Below are 19,728 nucleotides of genomic sequence, written 5' to 3'. Positions count from 1 at the left end.
TATTTTTATTTCTTTAGAGATAGGGTCTTGCTATGTTGTCGAGGCTGGTCTCAAACTTCTGGGCTGAAGCAATCCTCCCACCCTAGCCTCCCAAAATGCTGGGATTACAGGCATGAGCTACTGCCCCAGCCAATGTATATGTTTTGATGACTGATGATGAAGTATTGCTTGTTGATTATTGATTAATACCAACAGGAATCCCAGTAACCCTGTTTAAAGAGGAATGGAGATTGCCACTGTCCATTTAGATTAATGAGGTGTCCTGAAGTGATGTTGGCATCAATGAAAGGAGGGTTCTGGCACATTCTCATCTCACAGGATGGCAGCTGTTGATTTGTCCCATGGTAAGCCCTGTTGCTCTTTTTTGGATATCCTGCCCTAGGTTCTCTCTGCACAATATAGGGTCTAGTGGTTTGGGCTGCTGGTCATGTTGCTAATTCATTTGGGAGGTGCTGAGCGGGGCCGGAACGTGCTCTTTTGTGACTCAGCCCTTGCCTGGCTATGAGTTTTGGAAAGAGTACTGCATAATCTCCTGCATGAATTTTAATCAGCATGCTAGAGTCACATGCTCTGGGTGTATGTTTTCTTATGGGTGAGATGACACCATTGTACTTTTCCTGACGGGCAGCACGGCTCATCGTCACCTTTAGGACTGCTCTGGCATTGTATGGCAGTAGGTTGTATGTTTGTGTTTTCTTTCTTTCTTTCTTTTTTCTGATACAAAGTCTCACTCTTTTGCCCAGGCTGGAGTGCAGTGGTGTGTTCATAGTTCACCACAGCCTCAAACTCCTGGGCTCAAGCAATCCTCCCACCTCCGCCTCCCAAGTACCTGGGACTACAGGCACATGCCACCGTGCCTGACTGATTAAAAAATTATTTTTGTAGAGATGAGGGGGTCTATGTTCACTATGTTGCCCAGGGTGGTCTTGAACTCCTAGGCTTAGCAATCTTCCTGCCTCAGCCTCCCCAGGGAGGTGAGACTGCAGGTGTGCATTACCACGCCGGGCTCATTGTAAAATGTTTTTGTAGATACAGAGTCTCACTGTGTTGCCCAGGCTGATCTCAAACTCCTTGCCTCAAGCAGTCCTCCCACCTCAACCTCCCAGAGCACTAGGATTACAGATGTGAGCCACTGCAACTGGCCTCATGTGTGTTTTCCTGATTTTGCAGGACTATATGGGAATTTCATACTAGGAGGTAATGACCTCTAGGTAGGTGGATGTGGGGATTATGGTCAGCTCGGGGTTCTCATGCCTTTCGTTTTCTTACAGGACATTATCTTTCTGGGGACCCAGTTTGCCTTCATGAAGAAAAGACACCAGCAGGAAGGATAGCGTCTGACTGCCTAACAGGTTGTTATCAGGTAAAAAGCAGCTATATCCTTATACGTAGTGACATACTTGCATCCACCAGGTAGACACATTTCCCTCTAGACAGACTTGTCTCCAGGCTTCTTTGTTTTTTTTTTTTTTTGAGACGGAGTCTTGCTCTTTTGCCCAGGCTAGAGTGCAGTGGCACGATCTCGGCTCACTGCAAGCTCCGCCTCCCAGGTTCACACCATTCTCCTGCCTCAGCCTCCCAAGTAGCTGGGACTACAGGCGCCCACCACGGCACCCGGCTAATTTTTTGTATTTTTAGTAGAGACGGGGTTTCACCATGGTCTCGATCTCTTGACCTTGTGATCCGCCTGCCTCAGCCTCCCAAAGTGCTGGGATTACAGGAGTGAGCCACCACGCCCGGCGTCTCCACGCTTCTTAAAGCAAATAAAGAGTCATTCAAGGACTGAATCCCCATTTGAATTTACCCAAAGAATGGGGCCTCCCATATAGGAAGGTGTTAACTTGGAAATCATCCCAGGCCGGGCATGGTGGCTTACACCCATAATCCCAGTACTTTAGGAGTCTGAGGCGGGCAGATTGCTTGAGTACGGGAGTTCAAGACCAGCCTGAGCAACGTAGTGAGACACTGTCTCTACAAAAAATTTAAAAATTAGCTGGGCAAAGTGGTGCATGACGGGACTCCCAGCTACTTGGGTGGCTGAAGTGGGAGGATCACTTGAGCCCTGGAAGTTGAGGCTGCAGTGACCTGTAATTGCAGCACTGCACTCTAGCCTGGACAACAGAGCGAAACTCTGTCTCAAAAAAATAAAAAAAAATAAAGTGTCCTTTCCTCAAGTTGTTTATCAGCATTGATCAGATGTCTGGAACGTGCTGAGCAATGTGCTCAAATAGATGGAAATAAGATGAGATCTCGGCCAGGCACGGTGGCTCATGCCTGTAATCCCAGCACTTTGGGAGGCCAAAGGGGGCAGATCATGAGGTCAGGAGTTCGAGACCAGCCTAGCCAGTATGGTGGAACCCCATGTCTACTAAAAATACAAAAAATTAGCTGGAAATGGTGGCACGTGCCTGTAATTTCAGCTACTTGGGAGGCTGAGGCAGGAGAATTAGTTGAACCCGGGAGGTGGAGGTTGCAGTGAGCTGAGATCGCACCACTGTACTCCAGCCTGGGTGACAAGAGTGAGACTCCATTTCAGGAAAAAAAAAAAAAAAAAAAGATGAGATCTTCCTAGTCTGGCTGTGCTGAGATAAATTCATATTCAAGGAGTGCCATTAATGAGCTATGAGTGGAGGAGATGACAGTGAGTATGTTTAGGGAGTGAGGAGTTTCTAGGACCCTAAACCCTGGGGCTGGTCATTGCAGCCCTTGGAATCCTGCATAGGCATTGGGTCCCCCTTCCTCATTCTCCAGTAAACGCTGATGGACTTGTTACTTGGCTCCAACCAGCGTTGTGTGTGATGCTTTAGGATTCAGTGACCTTCGACGATGTGGCTGTGGACTTTACCCAGGAGGAGTGGACTTTACTGGACCCAACTCAGAGAAGCCTCTACAGTGACGTGATGCTGGAGAACTACAAGAACCTGGCCACAGTGGGTAAGACTGGCCTCATCCCTTGCAGCCTCCTATGGAACTGATATGTACTTACTGTTTTGCAGCATTGGCAATGTCAACTCCGAATACAAAGAGAAATAATAGAGACATAGTCCCTGTCCTAAATAGATTTTAATCTACTGTGACCGTTCTCAAAATGTGGTCCAAGATTAATAGCAACACCATCTGCCTGTTAGAAATGTACATTTTCCTTCTGCACCCAGAAACCTGGAGTTGGAGTCCAATTATCTGTATGTGAAAAATTCTCTTAATCCCAGCACTTTGGGAGGCCTAGACGGGCGGATCACGAGGTCAGGAGATCGAGACCATCCTGGCTAACACAGTGAAACCCCGTCTCTACTAAAAAATACAAAAAAACTAGCCAGGCGAGGTGGCAGGCGCCTGTAGTCCCAGCTGCTCAGGAGGCTGAGGCAGGAGAATGGCGTGAACCCGGGAGGCGGAGCTTGCAGTGAGCTGAGATCCGGCCACTGCACTCCAGCCTGGGCGACAGAGTGAGACTCCGTCTCAAAAAAAAAAAAGAAAAGTTCTCTGGATGACTCTGATGCATAATAATGTTTTCGAAAACGCTGGGGTAGTTGTTTCCCCAGAAGAACGAAGATCTCTGTTATACTTCCTTATTTCGTATTTGTTGTTGTCGTTCTTGTTGTTTTGAGACAGTTTCACTCTGTCATGCAGGCTGGAGTGCATTGACATGATCTCGGCTCACTGCAACCTCTGCCTCCTGGGTTTAAGCAATTTTTGTGCCTCAGCCTCCCGAACAGCTGGGAATAGCTGGGATTACCGGCATGCGCCACCACACCTGGCTAATTTTTTTTTTTTTTTTTTGTATTTTTAGAAGAGATGGGGTTTCATCATGTTGGCCAGGCTGGTCTCGAACTCCTGACCTCAAGTGATCCTCCTGCCTCAGTCTCCCAAAGTGCTGGAATTACAGGCATGAGCCACCACACCTAGCCATTATTTTGTGTTTGATCAAAAGTCTTAGTGCTTTTTAAATGTGTACATAAGCCTGGATTTCGGTTTTAGGGGACAGAAGTAACCAGACTGTTTGGGGCACAGTCAGAGTTGTTATTTGCATTTTTAGCCCTTTTGAAATAGCTTCACCACTGTCGTTAGGTCTGTAGTTCCTGAATCATAGAAAGGTTTGTAATCTCTTGTATGAGCCTCTTCCATTAATGTATTTCTCTGTGCTCAGGAGGTCAGATCATGAAACCCAGTCTGATCTCTTGGTTGGAACAAGAAGAGTCAAGGACAGTTCGGGGAGGAGTTCTCCAAGGTGAGTGTTCATGAAGAACAACTCTGGTTGATGAGAAGTTCAGTCCGTTTGGAAGCATAATTAGGAAACTTTTTTTTTTTTTTTTTTTGAGACGGAGTCTGGCTCTGTCGCCCAGGCTGGAGTGCTGTGGCCGGATCTCAGCTCACTGCAAGCTCCGCCTCCCGGGTTTATGCCATTCTCCTGCCTCAGCCTCCGGAGTAGCTGGGACTACAGGAGCCCGCCACCTCGCCCGGCTAGTTTTTTGTATTTTTTAGTAGAGACGGGGTTTCACCGTGTTAGCCAGGATGGTCTCGATCTCCCGACCTCGTGATCCGCCCGTCTCGGCCTCCCAAAGTGCTGGGATTACAAGCTTGAGCCACCGCGCCCGGCCTAGGAAACTTTTTAACATGTACTTTCTCCATGCAGGTTTAGATAAAGTTAGGAAATATTTGACTTCCCACACGCTTTTACTTACAGAACAGTCCCCCCTTGTCTGTGATTTCACTTTTCACGGTTTCAGTTATCTGCATTCAACCATGCTCCAAAAATATTAAATGGAAAACTTGGCTAGGCATGGTGCCCCACGCCTATAATCCCCACACATTGGGAGGCCTAGGTGGGTGAAATCATTGAGCACAGGAGTTCAAGACCAGCCTGGGCAACATACCGAGACCCTTGTTTCCACAAAAAATACAAAAATTAGCCGAAGGTGGTGGGATGTACCTGCTGTCCCAGCAACTCAGGAGACTGAGCTGTGAGGATTGATTGAGACTGGGAGGTCAAGGCTGTGGTGAGATGTGATTGCACCACTGTACTCTAGCCTGGGTGACAGTGAGACCCCTGCCACTGACCCCCACTCTGCAAAAAAAAAAAAAAAAAAAAAAAAAAATTCTAGAAATAAAACAATTCATAAGTTTTAAATTTCTCATCGTTCTCAGTAGCATGATGAATCATGTCATCCTGCCTGGGATGTGAATCATCCATTTGTCCAATATATCTGTGCTGTGTACACCACCTGTCAGTCACGTAGTGGTCATCTCAGTTACCAGATCGAAGAATCACAGTATGTACAGGGTTCAGAACTAGCCATGATTCAGGCATCCACCTGGGGTCTTAGAACATTTCTTTAATTGTTTAGATATACGCTCTTTTTTCAGAAATTTCCTACTTTCATTTCCTGATACTCTCTATTCACTATCAGTTTTAATTTTCATAACATCAATTTGTAATAAACGATTGAAAAGTTTTACCCCATGTCCTTGTCTTGGCCAGTTTTACCCCCTTTGGATCGTTTACATCAAAACCAAATTTTTAATGTAGCCCAGATCCCCAAATATCTTTCTGCTTTTTCTTGCCATGTTTAATTTGAAACAAATAGAAACAAGTCATATTGTTTTCAACTCTTTCCATTTCTTTCTGCAAATCCTTTCATTTGTTCTTGTTGTGGTTCACTCTCTTGCCAAGGCTGGAGTGCAGTGGTGTGATCTTAGCTCCTTGCAACCTCTGCCTCTCAGATTCAAGAGATTCTTCAGCCTCAGCCCCACAAGTAGCTGGGATTACAGGTGCTCACCACCACGCCCAGCTAACTTCTGTATTTTTAGTAGAGATGGGGTTTCGCCATGTTGGCCAGGCTGGTCTCAAACTCCTGACCTCAAGTGATCCACCTGCCTTAGCCTCCCAAAGTGCTGGGATTACAGGCATGAGCCACAGCGCCTAGCCTGAGTCCTTTTCTTTGTTTGTCTGTTTTATTTCAGGATGGGAAATGCAACTTGAAACCCAATGGTCTGCACTTCAGCAGGACTCTTTGACGGGTCAGACATCCATCGGGATGCAATTGGTAAGATTTGCAAGGGATATTTTTTATCTTCCACCCTCAGAGAAAATCAGGAATTCTATTATGGGAAGTCAGCAAAAATAAGAGATATTTGAGAGAAGTTGCATACACACAAGAGGAAGCGAAGAATCTGGGGATGCTCCAAATGTATTGTGAAACTTGTTTCTTCAGAGCTTTTACCCATTCCCACATATGTAACTAGGCATTGAGTTTTGTTTTGGTGTTTTTTTGAAACGAAGTGTTGCTCTGTCACCCAGGCTGGAGTGCAGTGGTGCAATCATGGCTCAGTATAGTCTTGACCTCCTGGGCTCAAGCAATCCTCCTACCTCAGCCTTCCTTAGTAGCTGGGACTACAGGCATGCACCACCACACCCAGCTAATTCTTTAAAATTTTTGTGGAGACAGGGTCTTGCTGTGTTGCCCAGGCTAGTCTCGAACTCCTGTGCTCAGGTGATCCTCTGCCTCAGTTTACAGAAGCGCTGGAATTACAGGCATGAGCCACGACATCTGGCTTAGGCTATGAGTTGTTTTTGTTTTTTTTTGTCGAGACAAGGTCTTGCTGTGTCACCCAGGCTGGAGTGCAGTGGCACAAACATGGCTCGCTGAAGCCTTGACCTCTTGGCTCAAGTGATCCTCCCACCTCAGCCTCCTCCTACGTGGTTGGGACTAGAGGAATGCACCACCACCATGCCCAGCTAACTTTTTTTTTTTTTGAGATGGAGTCTTGCTCTGTCACCCAGGCTGGAGTGCAGTGGCACGATCTTGGCTCACTGCAAACTCGCCTCCTGAGTTCATGCCATTCTCCTGCCTCAGCCTCCCGAGTAGCTGGGACTACAGGCGCCTGCCACCAGGCCTGGCTCATTTTTTTGTATTTTTAGTAGAGATGGGGTTTCGCCGTGTTAGCCAGGATGGTCTCCATCTCCTGACCTTGTGACCCTCCCGCCTCGGCCTCCCAAAGTGCTGGGATTACAGGCATGAGCCACCACGCCCAACCCAGCTAATTTTTTGATATTTTTTGTAGAGATGGAGTTTCGCCGTGTTGCCCAAGCTGGTCTCTAACTCCTGGGTTCAAACGATCCACCCACCTTTGCCTCCCAAAATGCTGAGATTACAAATGTGAGCCACTGCACCCATCTAGACACTGAATTTCAAAAACAATTTCTTGGAATTCTACAGAAATATTTTTTTTAATTATTATTATTATCTTGAGATGGCATCTCGCTTTGTTGCCCAGGCTGGAGTGCAGTGGCACAATCTTGGCTCACTGCAACCTCCGTCTCCCAGGTTCAAGCGATTCTTGTGCTCAGCCTCCCAAGTAGCTGGGATTACAGGCATGTGCCACCAAGCCCAGCTAATTTTTGTATTTTTAGCAGAGACAGGGTTTCACCATGTTGGCCAAACTGGTCCTGAACTCCTGACCTCAGGTGATCTGCCCCAACTTGGGCTCCCAAAGTGCTGGGATTACAGGCGTGAGCCACCACACCTAGCCAAGATTAAAGTAGATGGCACAACATTCTAGAATAAGAGTTAAGTTGTACCACTTAAATCTTCAGGGCAGGACCTGAATGCGAGTAATAAAAATGGCATCAATTATAATCACCATTATAATGTTTGTAGGTTCAGATGGGTACGTCTGTTAATATGTTTGAGAAAAATCCTTAAATCATCATCATCCCTTCAACAGGAAGGAAAACACAATGGAGGCGAACTCTGTGACTGTGAGCAATGTGGAGAAGTCTTCAGTGAACACTCATGCCTTAAGACGCACATGAGAACTCAAAGTACAGGGAGCACTCATGACTGTAATCAGTATGGAAAAGATTTCCTTACTCTGCATGAGAAAACCTCTACTGGTGAGAAGTTTAATCAGAGTGAAAAAATCTTCAGCCTGACACCAAATATTGTGTACCAGAGAACTAGCACACAAGAAAAGTCATTTGGATGTAGTCACTGTGGAAAATCCTTCATTAACGAGTCATACCTTCAGGCACATATGAGAACTCACAATGGAGAAAAACTCTACGAATGGAGGGATTATGGGCCAGGTTTTATTGACTCCACAAGCCTTTCTGTGCTTATAGAAACCCTCAATGCAAAAAAGCCCTACAAATGTAAGGAATGTGGAAAAGGCTATAGATACCCAGCCTACCTCAGTATTCACATGCGAACCCACACTGGGGAGAAACCATATGAATGTAAGGAATGTGGGAAAGCCTTCAATTATTCCAATTCATTTCAGATACATGGAAGAACTCACACTGGAGAGAAACCCTATGTATGTAAGGAATGTGGGAAAGCCTTCACTCAGTACTCGGGCCTTAGTATGCATGTACGATCTCACAGTGGAGACAAGCCCTACGAATGTAAGGAATGTGGGAAATCCTTCCTTACATCCTCACGCCTTATTCAACATATAAGAACTCACACTGGAGAGAAACCTTTTGTATGTGTTGAATGTGGGAAAGCCTTTGCAGTTTCCTCAAATCTTAGTGGACATTTGAGAACTCACACTGAAGAGAAGGCCTGTGAGTGTAAGATATGCGGGAAGGTATTTGGATATCCCTCATGTCTTAATAATCACATGCGAACGCACAGTGCCCAGAAACCATACACCTGTAAGGAATGTGGGAAGGCTTTTAACTATTCCACCCACCTTAAAATTCACATGAGAATCCACACTGGAGAAAAACCCTATGAGTGTAAACAGTGTGGAAAGGCCTTCAGCCATTCCAGTTCATTTCAAATACATGGAAGGACTCACACTGGAGAGAAGCCCTATGAATGTAAGGAGTGTGGGAAAGCCTTCACGTGTTCCAGTTCCTTTAGAATTCATGAAAAAACTCACACAGAAGAGAAACCCTATAAATGTCAGCAGTGCGGGAAAGCTTACAGTCATCCCCGTTCACTTCGAAGACATGAACAAATTCACTAGTGAGAAACTCTGTCCATGTAATACATGTGGGAAAGCGCTCATTTGTTCCAGTTCACTTCATAGACATGAATGAACTCACTCTGGAGAGAAGAAAGTCTACGAAAATTATTTAATTCTTGTAATGCCAGCACTTTGGGAGGCTGAGGTGGGCAGATCACTTGAGGTCAGAAGTTTGAGGCCAACTTGGCGAAACCCTGGCTCTACTAAAAATACAAAAAATTGAGCCAGGCATGGTGGTGGGTGCCTGTAATCCCAGTTACTTGGGAGGCTGAGGCAAGAGAATCGCTTGAACCCGGGAAGCAGAGGTTGCAGTGAGCAGAGATTGTGCCACTGCACTCCAGCCTGGGCGATGAGACTCCGTCTAAAAAAAAAAAAAAATTATTTGATTAAATTGAGTCTGTTAGGGTACATCCAATATGACTGGTGTCCCTATAAGAAGAGAAAGACACAACTGGGATGACAAATAGAGAAGATGATGTGAAGTCATCAGATGATAGCCATCTGCAAGCCAGAGGGCCAGGACAGATCCTTCTATCAAGACCACCAACCCTGCTGGCACCTTCATCTTGGGCTTCCAGAACTTTGAGCAAATAAACTTCTCTTGTGCGAGCCACCCAGTCTGTGATGTTTTGTTGTGGCGGCTCTAGCAAGTGAATACAGTAAGCAATAAGCAAAAACGTTTATAGATTATCCAAAAGCCTTAATATTCACATGCAAAGCCATGCTGGAGAGAAACTACATGAATGTAAGACATGGGAAAGCCTTCATTGAGTCTTCAGTCCTTTCTACATATAGGAGGAATTACGTAGGAGAGAAATTGTATGAATGTAAGGCACATGAAAAAGCCTGTGAATGTTCACTGTATTTTAATATTCACATGCAAGTTGTCTGGATATAGACCGTATGAAAATAGAGGGGAAAAAAGGAAAGAAAGTTTCTTTTACTGTGAAAGTAAGGAATGTGACCCAATACACCATATTGGAACTTGGAGTGGACCGAAACCCCATTAGGATTGTGGAAAAGCTTACGTTAATGTTTTCTACCTTCTAGAAGGTGTAAGAAGTCAAACTGGAGAGAAGCCTTCTACCTGTAATGCATGTAGGAAGCCTTACATTAATTCCACAGAAATTTTTTTTTACACATCTAAAATTACCTCAAAACCCTGGGAAGGTAAGGAATGTGGTATATCCTTTAAATATTTCACATGCCATAATATTTACCTGAATTTTCATAATACTGTACTGTTTCTTGAGTAGTGTTAGTACCTTATACTATCAAAATAATCCTAAATCCTCCCTGAGACCTTCCTTCATTACTGTATTTCACTTATATGCATATACAAACACACAAAATTAGCATATGTAATCTAATACATTGTAGCTGTTTTTCAGAAGTTACCTGTTAGATCAATTAAGAATTAGAAAAATAAACATTTTTATTTTACTTCACTTCTATGCTCAAAGTTGGATGTAATTCTTATACTTGATCATCAAAACTTAAAGCATTTTCCCCCTCAGGCTTCTATGAAAATTTTTGTTATCTTTGATATTCTGTTATTTTTAAATGATATGCCTAGGTATAGGTTTTTGGTGCTTGTCCTGCTTGGTATTTGCTTAGCCTCCTGGATTTGTGTTTTGGCGTCAGTTAATTTTGAGAAATTCTGTCATTATTGTTTCAAATGTTTCTTTCCCTTTTTGTTCTTTCCATCTGATATTTCCTTTATATGTAGGATACAACTTTTCTAGGTATTCCACAGTTCTTATATCTTGTTTTTTTTATTCTTCTCTTTGCTTTTCAGTTGTGGATGTTTCTACTGATATATTCTCAAGCTCTTTAGTTGTTTTCTGGCCAATAATAAGCCTACCAAAGACATTCTTCATTTCTGTTGCTGTCTTCAATCTCTAGCAATTCTTTGTGGTTCTTAGAATTTCCGTTCTTTGTATTTACACTGTCTGTCTGTTCTTGGATGCTGTCTGCTTCATCCAGTAGAACCCAGGGCATATCAATCATAATTGTTTTAGATTCCCAGTCTGATAATTTCAGCAATCCTGCTCTGTCTGGTTCTGGTTCTTACTCTTTCTCTTTAAACTAACTTTTGCCTTTTAGTATGCTTGTAATTTTTCCTTAGCTGGACATGGCATACTGGATAAGAGGAACTGCTGTAAGCAGGCCTGTAGTAATGGTGGTAAGCTGTGGGGAGAGGGGCAGTGTTCTATTGTCCAGGGATTAGATGTCACTCTTTTAGTGAGTCTGTGCCTCTGCACTGTGAACTTCATAATTTTTCCCACCCTTTAGTTGGGTCAGGATGTATAGAGTTGGCTGGAGTTGGATATTTCCCTTCCTGCAGGTCACTGAAGCTCTGACTAAAATTCTGGGTGCGGTGGCTTATGCATTTTGGGAGGCCAAGGCAGGTGGATCACCTGAGGTTGGGAGTTCGTGACCAGACTGAATCGCTGGAATCCAGGAGGTAGAGGTTGCAGTGAGCCGAGATTGTGACACTGCACTCCAGCCTGGGCAACAGTGAGACACTCTCAAAAAAAAAAAAGAAAAAAGAAGAAAAAGGCCAGGCATGGTGGCTCATACCTGTAATCCCAGCACTTTGGGAGGCTGAGGCAGGTGGATCACGAGGTCAGGAGATCGAGACCATCCTGGCCAACACGGTGAAACACCGTCTCTACTAAAAATACAAAAAAAATTAGCTGGGCATGGTGGTGGGCACCTGTAGTCCCAGCTACTCAGGAGGCTGAGGCAGGAGAATGGCGTGAATCCGGGAGGTGGAGCTTGCAGTGAGCCGAGACCTCGTTACTGTACTCCAGCCTGGGCGACAGTGTGAGACTCTGTCTCAAAAAAAAAAAAAAAAATACATAATTGATGCTCAGCCCTTCTTGAACATGAACTCATAGTGAACAGAGCCCCATGAAAGTGAGGAATATTGAGAAGCCATCACTAGTTAGTTACTCAAACCTTATTGAATGTGTGAGAATTTACTCCGGAAAGATGCCCTTTCAGCATAAGAAATGTTGGAAAGGATTTATATAATCTTTCCTTTTTAATATCCTTTTTAATATCAAGAAGTGTGGCAAAACCTTTTTATGTTCCACAAGCTTTAATCATACACCAATGTATGCTGGAGAAGAACAAACTCACTGGAGAAAAACCCTAAAAATGTAAAGCAATGTTGAAAAACCTACAGTTATTTAAATTCATTTCAAGTATGTGAACTCACTGTAAAGAAATCCTGTGAATGTAAGTAGTATGATAAATTCTTGAATTTTTTTTTTTTTTTTTTGAGATGGAGATTTGCTCTTGTTGCCCAGGCTGGAGTGCAGTGGCTCAATCTCAACTCACCACAACCTCCGCCCCCCTCCCAGATTCAAGTGATTCTTCTGCCTCAGCCTTCCAAGTAGCTGGGATTGCAGTCATGCACCACCACGCCTGGCTAATTTTGTATTTTTAGAGGAGGCAGGGATTCTCCATGTTAGTCAGGCTGGTCTCGAACCCCTGACCTCCAGTGATCCACCCGGTTTGACCTCCCAAAGTGCTGAGATTACAGGCATGAGTCACCACACCCAGCCAATTCTTCAATTCTTAAAGTCCCTTTCCATATCATTAAAGAACTCACACTGGAGAGAAACCTTATCAATGTTAGAATTGTGGGAAAGCCCTCTGTTGTTCCCATTTACCTGAAAGATGTGAACAAAGTCACATTGTAGAAAAATGCTATGAGAGTTGGGAATCTGGAACCACTTCTTTATTATCTCAGGTCACAATGAACTTGTAAGAATTCACAGTGGCAGGAAACCCTATGTATATGGAAAATATGGGAAAGGCTTCATTGACTCCTTAGGACAGATACCACAAAACTCCCACTAGGAGAAAACCTATGTTTATAAGGAATGTGGAAAATCCTCACTTATTCCTCAAGCTTTAAGGTATATGTCAGGATTCTCAGTGGAGAGAAGCCGTATTGATGTAAGGAATGTGGGAAAGCCCTTGCCTGCTGCTCAGTCCTTGATAAACATTTTAGAACACAAACTGGAGAGAAACTATGAATTCAAGAAGTGTGGCAAAACTTTTTTATGTTCCACAAGCTTTAATCATACACCAATGTATGCTGGAGAAGAACTTGATGAATATAATAAGTGGAATGGCCTAGATCAGGGGTCCCCAAACCCCTGGGCCATGGACTGGTACTGGTCTGTGGCCTATTAGAATCCAGGCCGCACAGCAGGAGGTGAATGTAGGATGAGCAAATATTACTGCCTGAGCTCCACTTTCTGTCAGATCAGCAGCGACATTAGATTCTCATAGGAGAATGAACTCTGTTGTGAACTTTACATGCAGGGGATCTAGGTTGCACACTCCTTATGAGAATCTAATGCCTGATGATCTGAACTGGAACAGGTTAATCCCCATCTCTAGTCCGTGGGAAAAATGTCTTCCGCGAAACTGGTCCCTGGTGCCAAAAAGTTAGGTTACCACTGTTGTAGATTATGTCCCATGTCCCATCCACCCATTAACATATTAAGGCTTTCATCCCTAGGACCTCAAGGGATGGTATTTGGAGATGTGGTGGTATTTGGAGATGTGGTGGTATTTGGAGATGGGGTTTTTTAAAGAGGTGATTTTAAAATGAGGCAGTTAGAATGGGGCCCTCATTCAATATGACTGGTTTCCTTACAAGAAGTGAAAGAGATACCAGGGTAGCAGGAACAGATGTTTATGTGAAGTGACCAGAAATGGTTACCTGCAAGGCAAGGAGAGATTCCTGGAGGAAATGCTTCTTTTAAGGCTCATTATAGAGGAAATCATCCTTATCTACACTTCGATCCTGGACTTCCAGCCTCCAAAATCATAAGCAAATAAATTTCTGTTGTTTAAGCCATCCAATGTGTGGGGTTCATTTTTTTTTTTTGTCAACTCTAGCAAAATAATGCAGCAAAGAATGTGAGAAAACCTTGAGGTATTCCATAGTCTTTAATATTCATGTTCAGAGTTACAATGGAGAGAAACCTTATGAATGTAAGGAATGAAGTGTTTTCTGTCTGTGTAGTGTGTGTGTGTGTGTTTGAGTTTGAGAGACAGTCTGCCTCTGTTGCCCAGGCTTGAGTGCAATGGCATGATCTTGGCTCACTGCAACCTGTGCCTCCTGGGTTCAAGCGATTCTCCTGTCTCAGCCTCTGGAGTAGCTAGGATCACAGGCATGTACCACCATGCTCGGCTAATTTTTGTATTTTTAGTAGACCTGGGGTTTCATCATGTTGGTCAGTGTGGTCTCGAACTCCTGGTCTGAAGTGATCCGCCCACCTCGGCTTTGCGAAGTGCTGGGATTACAGGCGTGAGCCACCACACCTGGCCTCCTTTTAGTCTTTGGTCTGCTAAACGTGAGAAATCACGCAGTATACCATTTCAGTGAATCTAAGGCACGTGAAAAACCATTTTATTATCCCTTAAAGCATCCGAACTCATCTGGTGAAAGAACTTACATCAAGTGAGAAAAAATAATATAAAGAGGTTTCTTGTAGTATGAAATCAAAGAAGGTGATCTTGCACAACATGGAAGAGCTTAGAGTGGATTGAAACCCCATCATAAGGAAATGTGGGCCTTTATACATCTTTTGCTCTGGGCCTGTTCACCCACGTAGAAGTCCTTCTGACCTATGCCCACCATAATGCCCTGGTGTGCGGATGCTCCACGATGGAGAGGAAGATGGCCCAGGGGACATTGTCACTTGCAAAGTTGGCCTTGCACATGCTGGAGCCATTGTCAACTACAAGCACCTCAATATCATCATCCATGGTGAGCTGCCAGCGGGTGTGTATAGGCGGCGCAGTGGGTGGGACAAAGCTTTGTGTTCATGGGATAGATGCAGTCTTAACGGTTGCATTTCTTTAAAAAAAAAATTTTAAAAAATAGAGATGGGGGGCCAGGCACGGTGGCTCACACCTGTAATCCCAGCACTTTGGGAAGCTGAGGCGGGCGGATCACGAGGTCAGGAGATCGAGACCATCTGGCTAACACAGTGAAACCCTGTCTGTACTAAAAAAATACAAAAAAATTAGCCAGGCGTAGTGACGGGCACCTGTAGTCCCAGCTACTCAGGAGGCTGAGGCAGGAGAATGGTGTGAACCCACAAGGTGGAGCTAGCAGTGAGCCAAGATTGCACCACTGCACTCCAGCCTGGGCCACAGAGCGAGACTCCATCTCAAAAAAAAAAAAAAAAAAAAAGATATGGGGGTCTCACTATGTTGCCCAGGCTGGTCTAGAACCACTGGCCTCAAGAGAGCCTCCTGCTTTGGCCTCCTAAAGTGTTGGGATTACAGGCATGAGCAACTGCACCTGGCCTTTTTTATTTTATTTTATTTTATTTTATTTTATTTTATGTTATTTTATGTTATGTTATTTTATTTTATGACAGAGGCTCACTCTGTTGTCCAGGCTGGAGTGCAGTGGTGGGATCTCGGCTCACTGCAGCCTCTGCCTCCCGGGTTCAAGCGATTCTCCTGCCTCAGCCTCCCGAGTAGCTGGGACTACAGGTGCCCCCCACCATGCCTGGCTAATTTTTGTACTTTTAGTAGAGATGGCATTTCACCATGTTGGTCAGGATGGTCTTGATCTTCTGATCTCGTGATCCGCCTGCCCAGGCCTCCCAAAGTTCTGGAATTACAGGCGTGAGCCACTGCGCCTGGCCCTTTATTTTTTTATTTTATTATTATTATTATTTTTTTGAGACGGAGTTTCACTCTTGTTGCCCAGGCTGGAGTGCAATGGCACGATCTCGGCTCACTGCAACCTCTGCCTCCCATGTTCAAGCAATTCTCCTGCCTCAGCCTCCGTAGTAGCTGGGATTATAGGCATGTGCCACCACGCCCGGCTAATTTTGTATTTTTAGTAGAGACGGGGTTTCTCCATGTTGGTCAGGCTGGTCTCGAACTCCCGACCTCAGGTGATCCACCCACCTCGGCCTCCCAAAGTGCTGGGATTACAGGCGTGAGCCACCGTGCCCGGCCCTTTATTTTTATTTATATATTTTTTGAGACAGAATTTACTCTTGTTGTCGAGGCTGGAGTGTAATGGCACGATCTCAGCTCACTGCAACCTCTGCCTCCCGGGTTCAAGTGATTCTCCTGCCTCAGCTTCCTGAGTAGCTGGGATTACAGGGGTGTGCCACCATGCCTGTCTAATTTCTTGTATTTTTAGTAGAGATGGGGTTTCACCATATTGGACAGGCAGGTCTGGAACTCCTGAACTCAGGTGATCCACCCACCTCGGCCTCCCAAAGTGCTGGGATTATAGGCATGAACCATCGCGCTCAGCTTCCTTATTCTTTTATTTATTTATTTTTGAGGTGGAGTCTTGCTCTGTCGCCAGGCTGGAGTGCAGTGGCACAATCTCTGCTCACTGCAACCTCCACCTCCTGGGTTCAAGCGATTCTCCTGACTCAGCCTCCCAAATAGCTGGGACTGCAACTACTACTACAGGCATGCACCATCACACTCAGCTAATTTTTGTATTTTTAGTAGAGACGGGGTTTCACCATGTTGACCAGGATGGTCTTGATCTCTTGACCTTGTGATCCACCTGCCTTGTCCTCCCAAAGTGCTGGGATTATAGGCGTGAGCTGCCACTCCTGGCTTCTTTATTCTTATTTATAAGAAAATTCTCTCTGACCTCACAGGTCAAATAATAGCTAGTTGTCTTCTCAATATTCATTCTCCCCTACTCCTTTTTTTTTTGGAACGGAGTCTCGCTCTTGTTGCCTAGGCTGGAGTGCAATGGCGCAATCTTGGCTCACCACAACCTCCACCTCCCAGGTTTGAGTGATTCTACTGCCTCAGCCTCCAAAGTAGCTGGAATTACAGGCATGTGCCACCATGCCTGGCTAATTTTTTATTTTTAGTAGAGAAGGGGTTTCTCCATGTTGGTCAGGCTGGTCTCAAACTCCCAACTCAGTGATCCACCCACCTTGGCCTCCCAAAGTGCTGGGATTACAGGCATGAGCCACCAGGTTTTTACAACATAGTGGAAAAACAACTATATGTGGAAAACCAACTATATGCTAGTGAAGCCATTAAAGCCATAAGCCTAGAAAATGGTTCAGTGTCTGAGGAGAGAAGTGAGTCATGGGGCAGATAATAAGAGGCCTCAAGAACATGTCTGAATTCCTGTTTTGAGTCTCCTTCCCTAATGCTACCAGCCCATCCATCATCCTCCTGCGACATCCATCCTGGTACATTCTTGAAGATGTTCATTGCCTGAGCCAGAATATATGTGTGATGCTTTAGAACTCCTCAACCTTCAAGTAAATGGCAGTGACTTATCGTTGGAGGAGTGGGCATTACTGGACTTTGTTTGGGAAAACCTGTACAGAGACATGTTGCTGGAGAACTTTAGAAACTTCACCTTGATGGAGCAGGTTGGCCTCATTACTTCTTCATTTGTAATGCAGCAAATAGTTGCTCTTAAGCATGTCTTGTGTTCCAAGATTTGCCATAATAATGGCAAGTTAGTGGTGAACACAAAATGGATGGTCCCTGTCCTTGTGAGGCAGTCTAGTGACTTCACAAGAAAATAAAAATCTGTTCATTGCACGGATTTCATTTTCTCTGTCATGGTTTTCAAGGATTAGTTCTATATGGGGTAGTGAGTGAGGATGTTTGCTTTTGAGTCCTTGTGAAAAATTTCTGTTCTTATTATTTTGCTGTTTCTAAAATTGGACTTGTCTATATTCAGAATGCTTTAAATCCAAAGTGTTAGAATTCTTTTTGTGCAAAGTTGTTGTCTCCTACTCATCACTCCCACATCCTGTGTCTTGTCCCATGAGCAGGGTATCAGCTCTGCAAATGTACTATGATTAACAAGGCGTAGCACAAAAAGTTGAGGTCAGAGAAGAGAGGAATCCTTCAAGTCACCTGCACAGGTGAGCCCCAGGCAGAAAAGTGTCATTGTGTGGGACAACCCTGTCTTGTGAGAAGCCAGTGGAGAAAGATAAGAGAGAAATAAAGGGGAAGAATTAAAATGTGAAGAAATAATAGGTAAAACTTTCCAAATTTGATGAAAGGCATGAATCTTTAAATCCAAGAAGCTCAGCAAACTCCAAGTAAGAGAAACTCAGAGACGCCCCCAGTGAGTCACATTATCATCAAAATGTCAAATGGCAAAGACAAAGAGTGCTGAAAGAAGTAATTCCTTACATGAAAGAATTCTCAATAGTGAAGATTTTTGGGAGCTGAAAGCCTGAGGGTCATGACCAACTCAGCATTCCACTGGAGGCTTAATGATTAAACAGCAAACTGTTTATCATAAATGCAGCATGTGGGCAAACTCACATCTGTGCCTGCCAGCCGAAGTTATGCCTAGGGCAATCACTCCCTGGTGCTGTGCTCCTTGAGGTTATCTACTGGAACATCTGGAGCCTACTGTTCAAAGAAAGCAGTCATGTAGGCCTGCACTAAATCAAACAGCTGACCGACAATCACCCCCTCCTCCCTATTTCCTTTACTCAATAGATACAAAGGGCTCTAGAAGCTCAGGGCCCTTGTTCACTAGAAGCAAGCAGCCCCCTGACCCCTTCTTTTAAAACAAATATTTTTGTTTCTGTCTTTATTTCTGTGTTCGTCCTCCTTTGTTCAGTCCACCAGGGTCTGTGGCAAAGTGGTGTCACGAACAGGGACTTCAAGGACATGAATGAAGAAGGTCTGCTGGAGCAGAGGAAGTGAAACTAACAAGATGAACGAGGACCCTGGAAAAAATCTGCCAGCAGGGAGTATAAGGTCAGTGCTCTAAAGAAGTACTGGGAATGGGAAGTTTCTGAATCAGGGTAACATGGGGCAGAATTTGTCTGTTGAAGAAAAACATTATGTGCAATTGCTTAAAGTTCTGTTGAAACAGTCTGGAGCTCAAGTTAATTCACAGACATTAACTAGGCTTCTGCAGGAGCTTATTACACATAACCCATGGTTTCTGCAGGCAGGCACTCTCAGTGTGGAAAATTGGGACAAAGCAGAAGAGGGTTTGAAATGGGCTCATCAAAAAGGTCTCAAAGTAGACCCTTCTGTTTTTTCTGCTTGGGGTTTGGTTTACACAGTCCTACTGCCATTGTCTTCTTATTCTGTCTGACAACAAGAGTCAGGTTCTGAGTCTCAAGAATTAAAAGCATCATTTGTTCCTCTGACAGCGCCTATTGAAAATAATGAGCAGGAGAAAGGGGAGGAGAATTGGCTGCTTGCTAAGCAGGAAATAGGCGAGGAGAATTGGCCTCTGCCACCCCATCCAGTAGCAGAAGTAGAAACCCACGTATAAAAAATTTTGCATGCTGCTACTATGGCTGGGGAACCTTTAGGACCTTGCACTTTTCTTATTACTGTAAGGCCTGATCTGAATGATCCACAACATCTTTTACATGAGTGCACTCCTGTAGAGTTTAAATTAGTAAAGGAATTAAAAGCTAGTGTGCTTAATAATGGAGTGCAAAGCCTGTTTACTGCAAGGCTGTTAGAATCAATGTTCGAGCCATGTGCCTCCCACCCTTTGATATAAAACATTTGGCTCGCACTTGCTTATCCACCAGTGCATATCTCACATGGAGTTTAAATTGACAAGAAATGTGCACAGACCAGGCTAGGCAGAATCACGCCTCTGGTCAAGGAAACACTACAGAGAAAATGCTGACAGGCAGTGACCCCTTTTCAGATCTGGTATAACAATTAACACTCCCAGAGTCTGCTTACCACCAGTCCGCCTTAGCTGCCAAGCAT

General features: G+C 44.5%; 1 protein-coding gene across 2 annotated transcripts; it reads left to right on the top strand.

Annotated features, from left to right (window-relative positions):
- Positions 1 to 9,333, top strand: ZNF426 (zinc finger protein 426). Of its 2 annotated transcripts, XM_025368458.1 has the most exons (6): positions 1 to 344; positions 1,272 to 1,363; positions 2,808 to 2,934; positions 4,145 to 4,225; positions 5,959 to 6,041; positions 7,723 to 9,333. In XM_025368458.1, the coding sequence occupies exons 1-6, from the start codon at positions 320 to 322 to the stop codon at positions 8,968 to 8,970; spliced, it is 1,656 nt and encodes a 551-aa protein (XP_025224243.1). In that variant the 5' UTR covers positions 1 to 319; the 3' UTR covers positions 8,971 to 9,333. The 2 variants fall into 2 exon arrangements, with proteins under 2 accessions (XP_025224243.1, XP_025224244.1); XM_025368459.1 differs by lacking the exon at positions 5,959 to 6,041 and having other exon boundaries at positions 7,723 to 8,053.
- Positions 9,334 to 19,728: the final 10,395 nt, after the last annotated feature.

Source organism: Theropithecus gelada, chromosome 19 (assembly GCF_003255815.1).
Source record: "Theropithecus gelada isolate Dixy chromosome 19, Tgel_1.0, whole genome shotgun sequence".
NCBI lineage: Eukaryota > Metazoa > Chordata > Mammalia > Primates > Cercopithecidae > Theropithecus > Theropithecus gelada.
This window is presented reverse-complemented; position numbering and strand designations above follow the sequence as displayed.

What these genes read in the sequence shown, in the direction of transcription:
- ZNF426 (XM_025368458.1), top strand. Translation starts at nt 320, where the DNA reads ATGGCAGCTGTTGATTTGTCCCATG. An exon ending in GCCTAACAGGTTGTTATCAG is followed by an intron (nt 1,364 to 2,807) that starts GTAAAAAGCAGC and finishes GTGATGCTTTAG; the next exon opens with GATTCAGTGACCTTCGACGA. An exon ending in TCGGGGAGGAGTTCTCCAAG is followed by an intron (nt 4,226 to 5,958) that starts GTGAGTGTTCAT and finishes GTTTTATTTCAG; the next exon opens with GATGGGAAATGCAACTTGAA.